The sequence below is a fragment of the Notothenia rossii genome (assembly GCF_949606895.1).
Source record: "Notothenia rossii genome assembly, chromosome: 4".
Taxonomy (NCBI): Eukaryota; Metazoa; Chordata; class Actinopteri; order Perciformes; family Nototheniidae; genus Notothenia; species Notothenia rossii.
In genome coordinates this window covers 5380880-5393076 of record NC_136902.1, presented here as the reverse complement: position 1 = coordinate 5393076, position 12197 = coordinate 5380880, and the positions used below count along the sequence as shown (strand labels likewise).

Here is a 12197-nt window from a genome sequence, read left to right as displayed (position 1 = left end):
TTTGTACAGAATATCAGTATGACAATACGACACCCTCTGTCCTTAGACCCTCATTGTACAAGGAAAAACTTCTGGAGAAAAACCAAAGTTTAAAGGGAAAAATGGAGAAACCTCAGGGAGAGCAACAGAGGAGGGATCCCTCTCCCAGGACAGACAGACGTGCAATAGATGCCGTGTGTAAATTGAAAAGATAATACATTTGCAACATAGGTAGTCCAAATGTTTGGAAATGCATGTGTGTATAATAGGAAGATGAATCCATGAGGATATCCATCCAGGACTTATGATCCAGGACTCGCGATCCATGACACAGGACCGCAGGATCATCCATGACTCCGGATCCCGGCGTATATAGACACCAAAAAGAAAGACATTTGGGGAAGCTGGGTTAATCGGAACATGAGAGTACATAGGTATAGACAGAGAGAAGGAAGAAGTAAGATGTCCCCCGACAAACTAAGCCTATATCAGCAAAACTAGGGGCTGAATCTAATCAGCCCTAACTATAAGCTTTATCAAAAAGGAAGTTCTTAAGCGCACTCTTAAAAACGGATAGGGTATCTGCCGCCCAAACACAAACGGGAAGCTGATTCCACAAAAGTGGAGCTTGATAAGAAAAGGCTCTGGCTCCCATTGTACTTTTGGAGACTCGAGGAACAACCAACAACCCTGCATTCTTGGAACGCAATGCCCTAGTAGGACAGTAGGGTATAATGAGTTCTTTAAGGTAAGATGGCGCCTGCCCATTAAGGGCTTTGTAGGCGAGAAGAAGAATTTTAAATTCTATGCTGTGTTCTATAGGGAGCCAGTGTAAGGCAGCCAGAACAGGAGTAATGTGGTCCCTTTTCCTAACTCTGGTTAGTACACGAGCTGCAGCATTTTGAATCAGCTGAAGCGACTTAACTGACTTCTTGGTACACCCTGATAATAAGGAATTACAATAATCCAGCCTTGAAGTAACAAATGCATGGACTAGTTTCTCTGCATCGTTTTGAGGCAAGATATGCCTGATTTTTACAATGTTACGTAGATGGAAGTAGGCGGTCCTTGAAATTGATTTTATGTGGGTGTTAAAGGATAAATCCTGATCAAATATAACACCAAGATTCCTTACAGTCTCACTGGAGGCCAAATTAATGCCATCCATAGTTAATATATCTTTAGATAATTTGTTTTGTAGATTCTTCGGGCCAAGTACAATAACTTCAGTTTTGGTCGTGTTTAACATCAAAAAAAGTAAGCTCATCCACGTTTTTAAGTTCTTGAGGCAGTCTTGAATTTTATTTAGATGATTAATTTCATCAGGCTTGATTGATAAATATAGTTGAGTATCATCCGCATAACAATGAAAGTTTACAGAATGATTCCTTATAATATTGCCTAACGGAAGCATATACAGGACTGTCTCAGAAAATTAGAATATTGTGATAAAGTTCTTTATTTTCTGTAATGCAATTAAAAAAACAAAAATGTCAAACATTCTGGATTCATTACAAATCAACTGAAATATTGCAAGCCTTTTATTATTTTAATATTGCTGATTATGGCATACAGCTTAAGAAAACTCAAATATCCTATCTCTAAATATTAGAATATCATGAAAAAGTATACTAGTAGGGTGTTCAACGAATCACTTGATTCGTCAAATTAACTCGAAACACCTGCAAGGGTTTCCTGAGCCTTGAAAAACACTCAGCTTGGTTCAGTAAACTAAATCACAAGTATGGGGAAGACTGCTGATCTGACTGCTGTCCAGAGGACCGTCATTGACACCCTCCATCAGGAGGGTAAGACACAAAAAGAAATGTGTCAAAGAGCAAGCTGTTCACAGAGTGCAGTTTCAAAGCACATCCACAAAAAGTCTGTTGGAAGGGGGAAATGTGGCAGGAAACGCTGCACAACCAAGAGAGATGACCGCAGCCTTAACAGCATTGTGAAGAAGAGTCGCTTCCAGAATTTGGGGGAGCTTCAAAGACAGTGGACTGAAGCTGGAGTCCAGGTATCAAAAGTCACTGTTCACAGACGTGTCCGGGAAATGGGCTACAATAGCCGTATTCCCATGGTCAAGCCACTTCTGAACTCAAGACAACGGAAGAGGCGTCTGACTTGGGCTAAGGAAAAGAAGCACTGGACAGTTGCACAGTGGTCCAAAGTCCTCTTTTCAGACGAAAGCAAGTTTTGTATTTCATTTGGAAGTCAAGGCGCCAGAGTCTGGAGAAAGGCTGGAGAGGAGCAAAATCCAAGTTGCTTGAAATCCAGTGTGAAGTTCCACAGTCAGCGATGGTTTGGGGAGCCATGTCAGCTGCTGGTGTTGGTCCACTGTGTTTCATCAAGCCCAGAGTAAATGCAGCTGTGTACCAATAGATTTTAGAGCACTACATGCTTCCGTCTGCTGAAAAGCTCTATGGAGATGAGGAATTCATTTTCCAGCATGATCTGGCACCTGCCCACAGTGCCAAAACCACCAGTAACTGGTGTACTGACCATGGCATTACTGTCCTCGATTGGCCTGCAAATTCCCCTGACCTGAACCCCATAGAGAATATGTGGGGTATTGTGAAGAAGAAGCTGAAAGACACCAGACCCAACAATGCTAATGAGCTAAAGGCCGCTATTGAAGCATCCTGGGCATCCATAACACCTCAGCAATGCCACAGGCTGATTGCCTCCATGCCACGCCGCATTGATGCAGTAATCCGTGCAAAAGGATTCCCAACCAAGTACTGAGTGCATTAATGGACATTTTCAAATGTTTGATTGTGTTTTGCTGTTATAAATCTTTTTTTTTTACTTGGTCTGAGGAACTATTCTAATTTTTTGAGATAGGATTTTTGAGTTTTCTTAAGCTGTATGCCATAATCAGCAATATTAAAATAATAAAAGGCTTGCAATATTTCAGTTGATTTGTAATGAATCCAGAATGTATGACATTTTTGTTTTTTTAATTGCATTACAGAAAATAAAGAACTTTATCACAATATTCTAATTTTCTGAGACAGTCCTGTATAGTGTGAACAAAATAGGTCCAAGCACTGAGCCCTGTGGCACTCCATGGCTAACTTTTGTTTGCATGGAAGATTCATCGTTGACACGTACAAACTGAGAGCGTTCAGATAGATAGGACCTAAACCAGCCTAAAGCAGTTCCCTGTATGCCAACTAAGTGCTCTCGTCTTTGCAATAGGATATCATGGTCGATAGTATCAAATGCAGCACTAAGATCGAGCAAGACAAGAATAGAGACAAGTCCCTTGTCTGAGGCTATTAGAATGTCATTTGTGACTTTAACCAGAGCTGTCTCTGTGCTTCATGACTAAAGAGATGATGATTTAGCCTATTATTTATTGAACTAGGAGACGAACTGTCTTTTTTGTATCATGGGCATCGCAGCCATTATATGACACTTTTTGAAATGATTAGTTTTGACCCCCCCCACTTCAACCATGTAGAAAGTCCGTGAATCGGTCTATCAACTCGCCACACTTTGTAGAGAGCTGTGTCAGTGCTTCACTATGAAATCCATTCCACATGCTTATTGGAGAGTGGTTTCTTAGCCTGCTTGTTATGTGTTTCTTAACAGAGAGAGAGGAGAGGGAGAGAGGTTAACATGTGTTTTTAGTTTTATGTATTCATGTATTTGTTTCTGTTCAAGAACCCAAATAGAGTTGTTATAAATAAAACATGTTATTCAGCCCCCTTGCAATTTGGGATTTTATTTTTGGTTGGTTGAGCTGGTCATTTCAAAAGTAGCTCACCAGCCAAAAAAGTGTGGGCACCCCTGACCTACAATATTCTGCTTGAAAAGGACTTTGCGTGCGATTGCCAACCACAACACTCAGGCTGCGACTCGTTCATGGTTCTGCCAGTCTTAATAATGACTTTCTTCACACTGTGGACAAACAGTTATTTTCAAAATGCCTGTAGAAACTGGTGCTCATGCACTAAATGCCACGAAGTTCCTTGGTGTTTTTATTTCCTTCACATTCTCAAGGCTTTTTTAGTTGGTCTGCTGTGGGTTGCTTTTGTGCTCCTCGATGGAGACTGGTATGTTTGCTGTAAGAATGACGGCTCTGAGAAACAGGTACAGTTAGCCTGCAAAGCTGAGGCGAATATCACGGACAACCAGAGAGTCATCATTGAAGAACTGAAAAACTCTTCGAAGGTGAGTGCTTCCACTCTCGATCTACTTTACCAGCATCACTTCCATATTATAAAAAACAACAGGAATGCAGTTTTGCTGTTATAATATAACCATCTTTCTTTCTTTATCTTTCTTCAGCATTACGGTGGCTTTTGGGCATTTTGTATCACTATTGTGGCTTGCATCTTGTCATTCTGTGAACGATGCAAATGCTGTGAAAAAGTACCATGTTGTTTCGACAGTAAACATCTGATTGAGGAACTGATATTCACAGAAGAAGAAAATGTGCTGGAAGAGGTTTTGATGAAAGCAGTAAAAGAGAAGTTGGCTGAAGAGGTCAAGGAGAAAACCCGAGATAAGCCATGGAGTGAGTATAAAGGGACTGCCAGAGCGCTGTTTGACGAGGCCATGACGCAACTGAGCAATTCTTAACAAGAGGAACAGCCAGGAGCATGTGAACGAGAACCAGGTAAAGAATACAAGAAAGTCTCAAGGCCTACAGAAAACACATTTTGTAGGTGGGTAACTTTTTTTTATGAGCAGTTTCTAATAACTAAGTTACTTCATCTAATTTGGTTCGAGCAACAATGAGGTGCAGAGTATTTGTTTTATAACTGTAACTGTTTTAACTGGACATATTTTCTGTTCCTACCAGCAGGTGGATCAAACAGAAAAACGAATTTGGTGTTTGTATTTAACCCTATCTGCAGGTTTACTGATTATGAAGAATGAAAAACATTTGTTTTAATAACTTGCAACAGGTCACATGCTTAAAATGTTTCTATTAAATCAGCAACTCCAAAACGTCTGGTCATGATCAAGTTGCTTTATCTTAGTGTTAGCCGTTTTACTACACCTTCATGCATAAATATGGCTTAACATGATTGCAATTAAAGACATTTTTTGTCAATATGACAACATTTATTTAGCTTTTACTTAGAGATACTGCATATTAAGGAATTAAGAATGTTATACAAAAACTTGCTTGATAATGATCTGATACAAAACAAATCTGGTTTTAATTAAATAATAAATATATATTTTGATTGAGTTCAGTAAACTTTCTATTTGAACATTTTGTTTTTGTGTCCTTTGTGAATTTTCTTTTTTTTACGTGTAATTCAAATGTTATCAAATCAAAATAAATCAAAAACATTTTTAATAGATGGAGCAGGATATTTTCATGCATGTTTTCAGGATAAATCATTTCTGATAATACTGAAACATGACGTGAGGTGAGTCAATATTTATGAGGTGAAAGCGAAAGAAAACAAGTTTAGGATGATTCTGAAATGTTTTATATATTTGTTGGAACATTTCCAGAGTGATCCATGACGGCACACAGCACGGAGTCACTCACAATGACGGTGAACGGCTCCGACTAAAAAGAGCCTTTTTAAAAACACAGAATATGACAAAACACCAACAATCAAAACTACATCTGAGCCAGTTCCAATCCCAGTTGTTTAATAACATACTGTACATAAAATAAAAACGTTTATTTTCTCATCTGTGCAAAGATCCCCAAATTCCCTCGAACACCACCACCGCCAAAGTGCATAACTGGAGGAACACTGTATGCTATGCATATCTTCAACACTCACATACTGGAGGTTTTACTAAAGCACAGGACAGTATGAGTCATTATATGACAACATCCAATGGAATTAGCTTAACGTAACACATGACACCTTACAAACGTGGAAATGTAGGTAGTCTCCTCATGCAACTTTTTTATAGAGTCCTTTTTCGCCTAGTATCACTTTTAATAGGCTTATAATGCAGTCTGTATGAGCTGTTAAAAGTGATACTAAGATTTATGTATTGGAAAAAAATACTTGAGACACAGCAGTCGTTTTCTCACCTAAAGCGAAAAGTACTTTAGTCAATTTGAACCTAAATCGAGAACTCCTTTTCAAGTTGGATCCAGGCCTCGGTCCGGCGCTCACTTTGAGCATCATTCATCCATCAAAAAGTACAATAAATGTCACAATTATTAAATAACTTTAAATATTTTTTTTCCACAATACACGTTACTATGTTTAGATCAGATATGTGGGCAGGCAGTCAAGCAACGTGTAAAAAAGCCTCAACCCCAAGTGAGCTAGTCTTAATGTTAGCGTGTGTGCTTAGCTGTAAACACAGTCGGATGGGTGACCAAAACGTCCCCGTTTTCGGTGGCTGGTACCCGGTTGAAACTCCCGAAAATGTTCCCGTTTTTGAACGTGCGTTAAAAAAAATAGAGCAAGGTGAAATCAAATGTTACATGTCAGTAATAACAGAGTAACAGTGTTGTGCCTGTTTGTAGCGTTAGCGTATTTCTTCTTCTACTACTTCTTCTTCTTCTTCTTCTTCTTCTTTTGTCTTTATTGGCGAATCGCTTCTCCTTGGAGCATATATCGCCACCTACTGTTGATTTATTAAATGTTCATATTAAATCCTTGTCCTCAGACCAGTGTTTTTGAGGAACTTGAAGATCAGCTTGTTTGCTTAATTTCTTGATTTACTTTCGTATATTGACTTGAAATCCATGTTGTTTGACATCAGCAAAAAATAAGACAAACAACTACAGATAGCACCAAACGTGATGGTTACTTGTTATTATTTAGGGCTGTTTGGATCAGGTTTTTGCCAAAGCGAGCTCTTTTACTAGAATAATAATATGTTATGTATTATATCAACCATATTGGTACAATGAGCGACATCTCGTGACAGATTTTGGAACATTGATTTGATTTTTCTCATGGCAGTTAGACTCTAGACTAGAGACAAACCAGGGGACTTTATTTTAATTTTTAATCTGTGTCTGTCCATTTGGTGTAGTATTTGATCCAATATTACATTTGGTTTATATATTAGTCACTTTCTTATGAAATGCCAGGTTTTAGGCCTTGATTTGAACATTCAATCCTGAAAATAAAAAATCAACCAGATTAATGTTTATTTAATCCTGACTTGACTAGAGGTAAGTAAATCTGTATAGGAAGACGAGTTAAGAGGATAGAGGAGAAAAGGTTATGGTATAATTACAGAGCCTGTCCATTTATAAATTGAGGAAATCAATGTTAGTCTGTTAAACAAAGTTCGGCCATCTAATAATGTGCTATCTAATATTAAAGATCAGAGGAAAAGAACAGAACGACAGAGGTAAATCCAGAATAACAAATAAAGAAGCAAAGAGATTGTAGAGCAGTGAGAAGGAAAAAAGCTTGGTGTGTCAATTCATTACATTGCCAGTATTTTTCGTTGTTGTGAAAAAAAAATCGCCCCCTCTGATTTTTTAACAGACCCCTCAGTCATTTCATCCTGGAGCCGGGCCTGCCTCGGTCTCTGATGTGAAAGCCTCCTTACAAAGATCATCTGTTGGAGCGTTACACTCTGTACATCTTTCCCACCTTAATGCACTTTGGGCATCTGCACCAACTCAATCAAAAAGGCTAAAGCTAACTTTAAATAAATGTCTCTTACACTTTAATGTTGGTAATTATCTTTTTGTTTCTTTTTGGAGTAACTGATCTATACAGAGGCCACCAGAGGACGCTGCTCTATTCATTTCAGTCCATGACAGCGGTCTGTCTGTTCTGGATTAACAATGTGTCACGTGTTCTGAATTGACCAATCAAAATCGAGTATTCAACTAAGCCATGTAATACAAGTCGTGAAATAACTGCACATAATTAACAGGGTTCTTTGTAGTACTTCCATTTACCGACGGTGGGGGCCAGGGACGTGCACAGACATTTTGGGGGGCGGGAGCTCAAGTGAGAAAAAGGGCACTTCCCATAATCATTTATTAATTAATGTAGAACAAAAGGTTAAATGTAGTTTCACATCTCTGACTTACTAACCTGTAGGTATATTGACTTGGAAGCTTGTTATGGTTGGGCTGATTTTAGAAAATTGCCTTTAAGTAGTTTCATCTGAATTGTTGTATTGTTTTATAAATAGTGTTGTATGTAAAATAATCAGGTAGTTTTTGAAAAATAAATTCAGTAGAATAAAAAAAAAGAAGCAATTAGGCAGATAAATAAAAATGTACTTGAATAAGTGTAATATAAATGATCCAAATGAAAACTCTACAATGAAATTGAATGTGAAATGACACCCCAGTATAAGTAGACAGGTGCTGCCCTGCTCTCACACAGGTGTTGCTCGTTCAGCTCATTTGGCAGGGAGTCTACAAATGGTGCCACTTCCTGTGTGATCTAGATCATTCAGTCATGGGGACTCAACTCTACCTAGGTGTGATCGTCGTGGCTCTTTTTGCAACGACTGTTGCCAATGCAGGTATGCTTAGCACATGTATGTAAACATCTGCTTTTGTTGGGGAATGTAGGGAAATATATAATAATGATTTGTTTGCAGAAATCAAAGTACAGTGTGAAAAAGACTCCATAAGCATCACATGGACGATCCCCTCGAGGCTGCGGCAATATGCAGCTCGTCACTTCCTCGGAACCTGCATGCCATCTGGGTTTCATGTTCTGCCCAGGGGAGAGGGGAAAGCTGAGTTTAACTACAAACTAGATGACTGCAATTTTAAAAGACTGGTAATGTAACTGCCATGTTTCACCAAAATACCTCTCAGCCTTTTCAATGTCATAATGAGCTTCTTTTTTTTTCTTCAGGTGAAAGGGAAGAATCTCATCTACAAAAATGAGCTGACTTTCAGGCCCCAACCAAGGTCGAGTCCTGCAGCTTATGTGTATCCCATCGAGTGCGTTTATCCAAGGTAGGAGTTGCTTTCTTATTTAAATTCAAGTTAAAGCTGATCTATGGATTAATGTTGTTAATATGTTTCAGACCTAAGGGGTGGGTTCCTCCTTTCCTGAACCCGGGGTCAGGCGTTGCCGAAGGCCGAGGAGGGCTGGAGTTCCACATGCTGCTCCTAAATGGTGAGGGCTCATGCTCCCAAAGGCAAAACACTCAAAAAATGCACACTAAGCCGTTTTTACTTTTCCCCTCACAGAACAAATGACAGCGGTAGCGGAGACCAATGTCATCCCCCTGGGCTCCTTCATGCCAATATGGGCAACAGTAGAGCAGAAGTCCCATCAGCCATTGCTGCTGCTCATGGAGGAATGTGTGGCAGCCACTACGCCTGAGCTGCAGGCTAACAGCAATGTGTACCCCATCATTAGAAATAAGGGGTGAGATCCAGTCTCTGATTTCTTTCATTGTTTTCTGGAGTTTAGTCCTTATCGCTTATCTGAATTTCTTCAGGTGTCTCCTGGACAGTGTGAAGGGAAACTCCAGGTTTCTCCCTCGGTACCACTCGTCTGCAATCATCCTCTACCTGCAGTCCTTCAAGTTTGGTCTCGGCGAGGAGGTGAGGGGGTAAATGCAAAGTACTCTAAAGAATATTTGGTTCCTAGCAAACATGTATGTTTCATGTGCTCCTCAGGTGTACATTCACTGCAAACTGCTCGCATGGGATCCTGAAGTTCTAAGTGAGAGCAAGAAAGCTTGCCACTATGTAAAGGAAAATGAGCGGTAAGGGAAGAGTTTGATTTCTTGGAAGTATGTGAAAATGTTCTGGCCAGCAGTTTAATATGATGAATGCAACTGATGCCATGAGCAACAAGTATGCACCATTAGCCAAGGATGCTAGCTTATTTTAGCATAACATATCCAACTTGAAGTTGATCAATGCATGTACTTTGATCAGTATTGTGCTTTTATATATCTATAATAAATGATATCCTGCTAACTAACAAAGTATAGATATCAATACAACATATTTGAGAATAACAATATTTGTTTTAAAGGCCCAAAATATATTTCTGACCTCCTGCTAAATGATGAACCATCCAGGTCTCTCAGGTCTTCAGGGACTGGTCAGCTTTCTGTCCCCAGAGTCAGAACTAAACATGGAGAAGCAGCGTTCAGTTATTATGCTCCAAACATCTGGAACAAACTCCCAGAAACCTGCAGTTTCGCTGCAACTCTGACTACTTTTAAATCCAGGCTGAAGACTTTTCTTTTTGTCGCTGCTTTTAATTGAACTATTCACATCTTAAACTGCACTCTACTTTTAATGTTTATTTTATTATCTTTTCTTTTAATGACTGATTTTAAAATGCCATTTTCTTAATGTGTTTCATTTTTTGTAAAGCACTTTGAATTGCCTTGCCTTTAAAGGAAGGGCACTCAAATGATTAGCCAACCTAATGAGATTTATGAAATAAAAAAAAGCCCTGAGCTTTTGTAAAATGTTGACCTTTTTCTGCACTGTAGATGGAAATCTATCTTTTGGTCATTAACTTGATATTTATAATTTTACCAGTTTTGTTTTTTATAGAAACATCACACCATTTTATAACGGCTTTTTTCTTCTGTGTATACAAAATGTTTTAAAGCCATGCTGATGTATTTGAGCCTTAACGATTGCTGCCTCCTCAGATGGGAACTCCTGGATGACCCCATGCAGAGCTCCATGTGTGACTGCTGTTCTAGGACCTGCAACACTCGCTCCAAGAGAGGAGACGAATGGGGTATCTCTCTCATGCTAACTTGTATGCTTTTTTTAATATAGTCTTTTTCATTATGAAGTTATTGTTTTTTTTTCCACCTCAGAATCCAACGGCTTCATGCACACTTCTGTGTTGGGACCCCTGATCATAATGGATCCAACGCAACCAAATGCCCACAATGCATCAGAAGTTTCCATTGCTGACCAAGGTTAATGAGTATTTATTTATGGTATTTGTCTTGAAGTTTTGTTCAAAACTTGCCATAAGACTAACGTTGCTAAACATTTTCTCAACAGGAAGTCCAGTCTAAGATTGGAGACTGAACAGAGGGCCCAGGTGGACGACATCCATATGCAGATTAAAGTTGTCTATAATCTCTGTATAAATAAAACTGTTGTTAACTCCTGTTGAGTATAAAACGAGTATCTTTACTTCATATGAAGGTCCTACTGTCCTCAACTGTGTCCATCTGTCCCATCAGTAGAACTTTACTAATTATGTGTGACTTTTGTCATTGAAAGATACCGTCAATTATAATGTAGCCTTTAATGGCCATGTGAGTTGGAGTATAGCCCCTGAATTTCTTTCACGTTCCATTTTACATTGAGCTCTGTATATGATATACATTCTGACATTACATACACCAGCAGATTGAAAAGCTATTGGTGATCTGTCTGGTATTACAACTATGGCAATTATTTATGTTGAGCCTCATTTGAAAAGACAATTCTGATCTGAATGTATTTTCTGGGCACTCATGCCTGCTGTTGAATGTAGCATAGTTTACTTTCTGGCCATGAATATAAAACCAATAGGGATGGCCTGCATGGCACGTGTTTATGCAGTTAAAAGAGGACATCATAGCAACACAGCTAATATTCAGATGTGAGTGTGGATATTTTCTCACTGAATACAACTTAAATGTACCTTTTTCCCTTACCTTGAGTTTCCATTAGGTCAAAGATATCAAAATAACACTATTGAATAGGTCAGGACATCTGATAAAGGAATACTACCTTCCCCCAAATGATCATTTTAGAAAGGACTCCTTTTAATTCTCAAAGAAAACTTTTTCTTGCATGACTTGAAGTTGAACAAAGAATCCCAACGTATACATATATTAATGTTAATATATATATAACAGCAAAACTAAATCAAAACATCAAGACAACCCATGCACTATCATCCTTAAAGTGTTTTAAATAAGAATGTAAGGTAGTCACACAGGATAATAAATTGATTAACACATGGTGATTTTGTGCTGCTGATGAAGCTGAATAAAAATGAATTGGGTGTAAGGGCTAATGTGATTGGATGCTCCCCATGCTGTAATCAGTGTGCTATCTGCTGCAGCTGGGACTGTTGACAGGCACCAGGTGAAAGCCGTTATCTTGATGAATGCCTCTCAGGAACAAGGTATAAGAACATGCACTGTGTCAGTAGCAAGCATTCGGTCATGATGGTTTCATTTTGTCAAGGTGCACTGCTTCTGAGCCTGGCAGCTGCCATGGCGGTATATGCAGGTAAGACTGGAAACAATTAAATCCATGTTATTATCCTTGACTCAAATATTTGAGTCGGAAC

At 38.9% G+C, this 12197-nt stretch overlaps 1 protein-coding gene and 1 long non-coding RNA gene across 2 annotated transcripts; both read left to right on the top strand.

The window, feature by feature from the left end:
• Positions 1-8267: 8267 nt before the first annotated feature.
• On the top strand, positions 8268-10675 carry LOC307037192 (zona pellucida sperm-binding protein 3-like; the record flags this gene model as incomplete). Its single annotated transcript, XM_079677970.1, has 8 exons — positions 8268-8427; positions 8506-8690; positions 8769-8872; positions 8944-9035; positions 9110-9290; positions 9364-9469; positions 9545-9633; positions 10543-10675. The coding sequence occupies exons 1-8, from the start codon at positions 8361-8363 to the stop codon at positions 10673-10675; spliced, it is 957 nt and encodes a 318-aa protein (XP_079534096.1). The 5' UTR covers positions 8268-8360.
• Positions 10676-10783: 108 nt separating this feature from the next.
• Positions 10784-11019, top strand: LOC307037184. The gene is made up of 2 exons (XR_013807623.1): positions 10784-10821; positions 10910-11019. It is a non-coding gene; the product is annotated as an uncharacterized lncRNA (long non-coding RNA).
• Positions 11020-12197: the final 1178 nt, after the last annotated feature.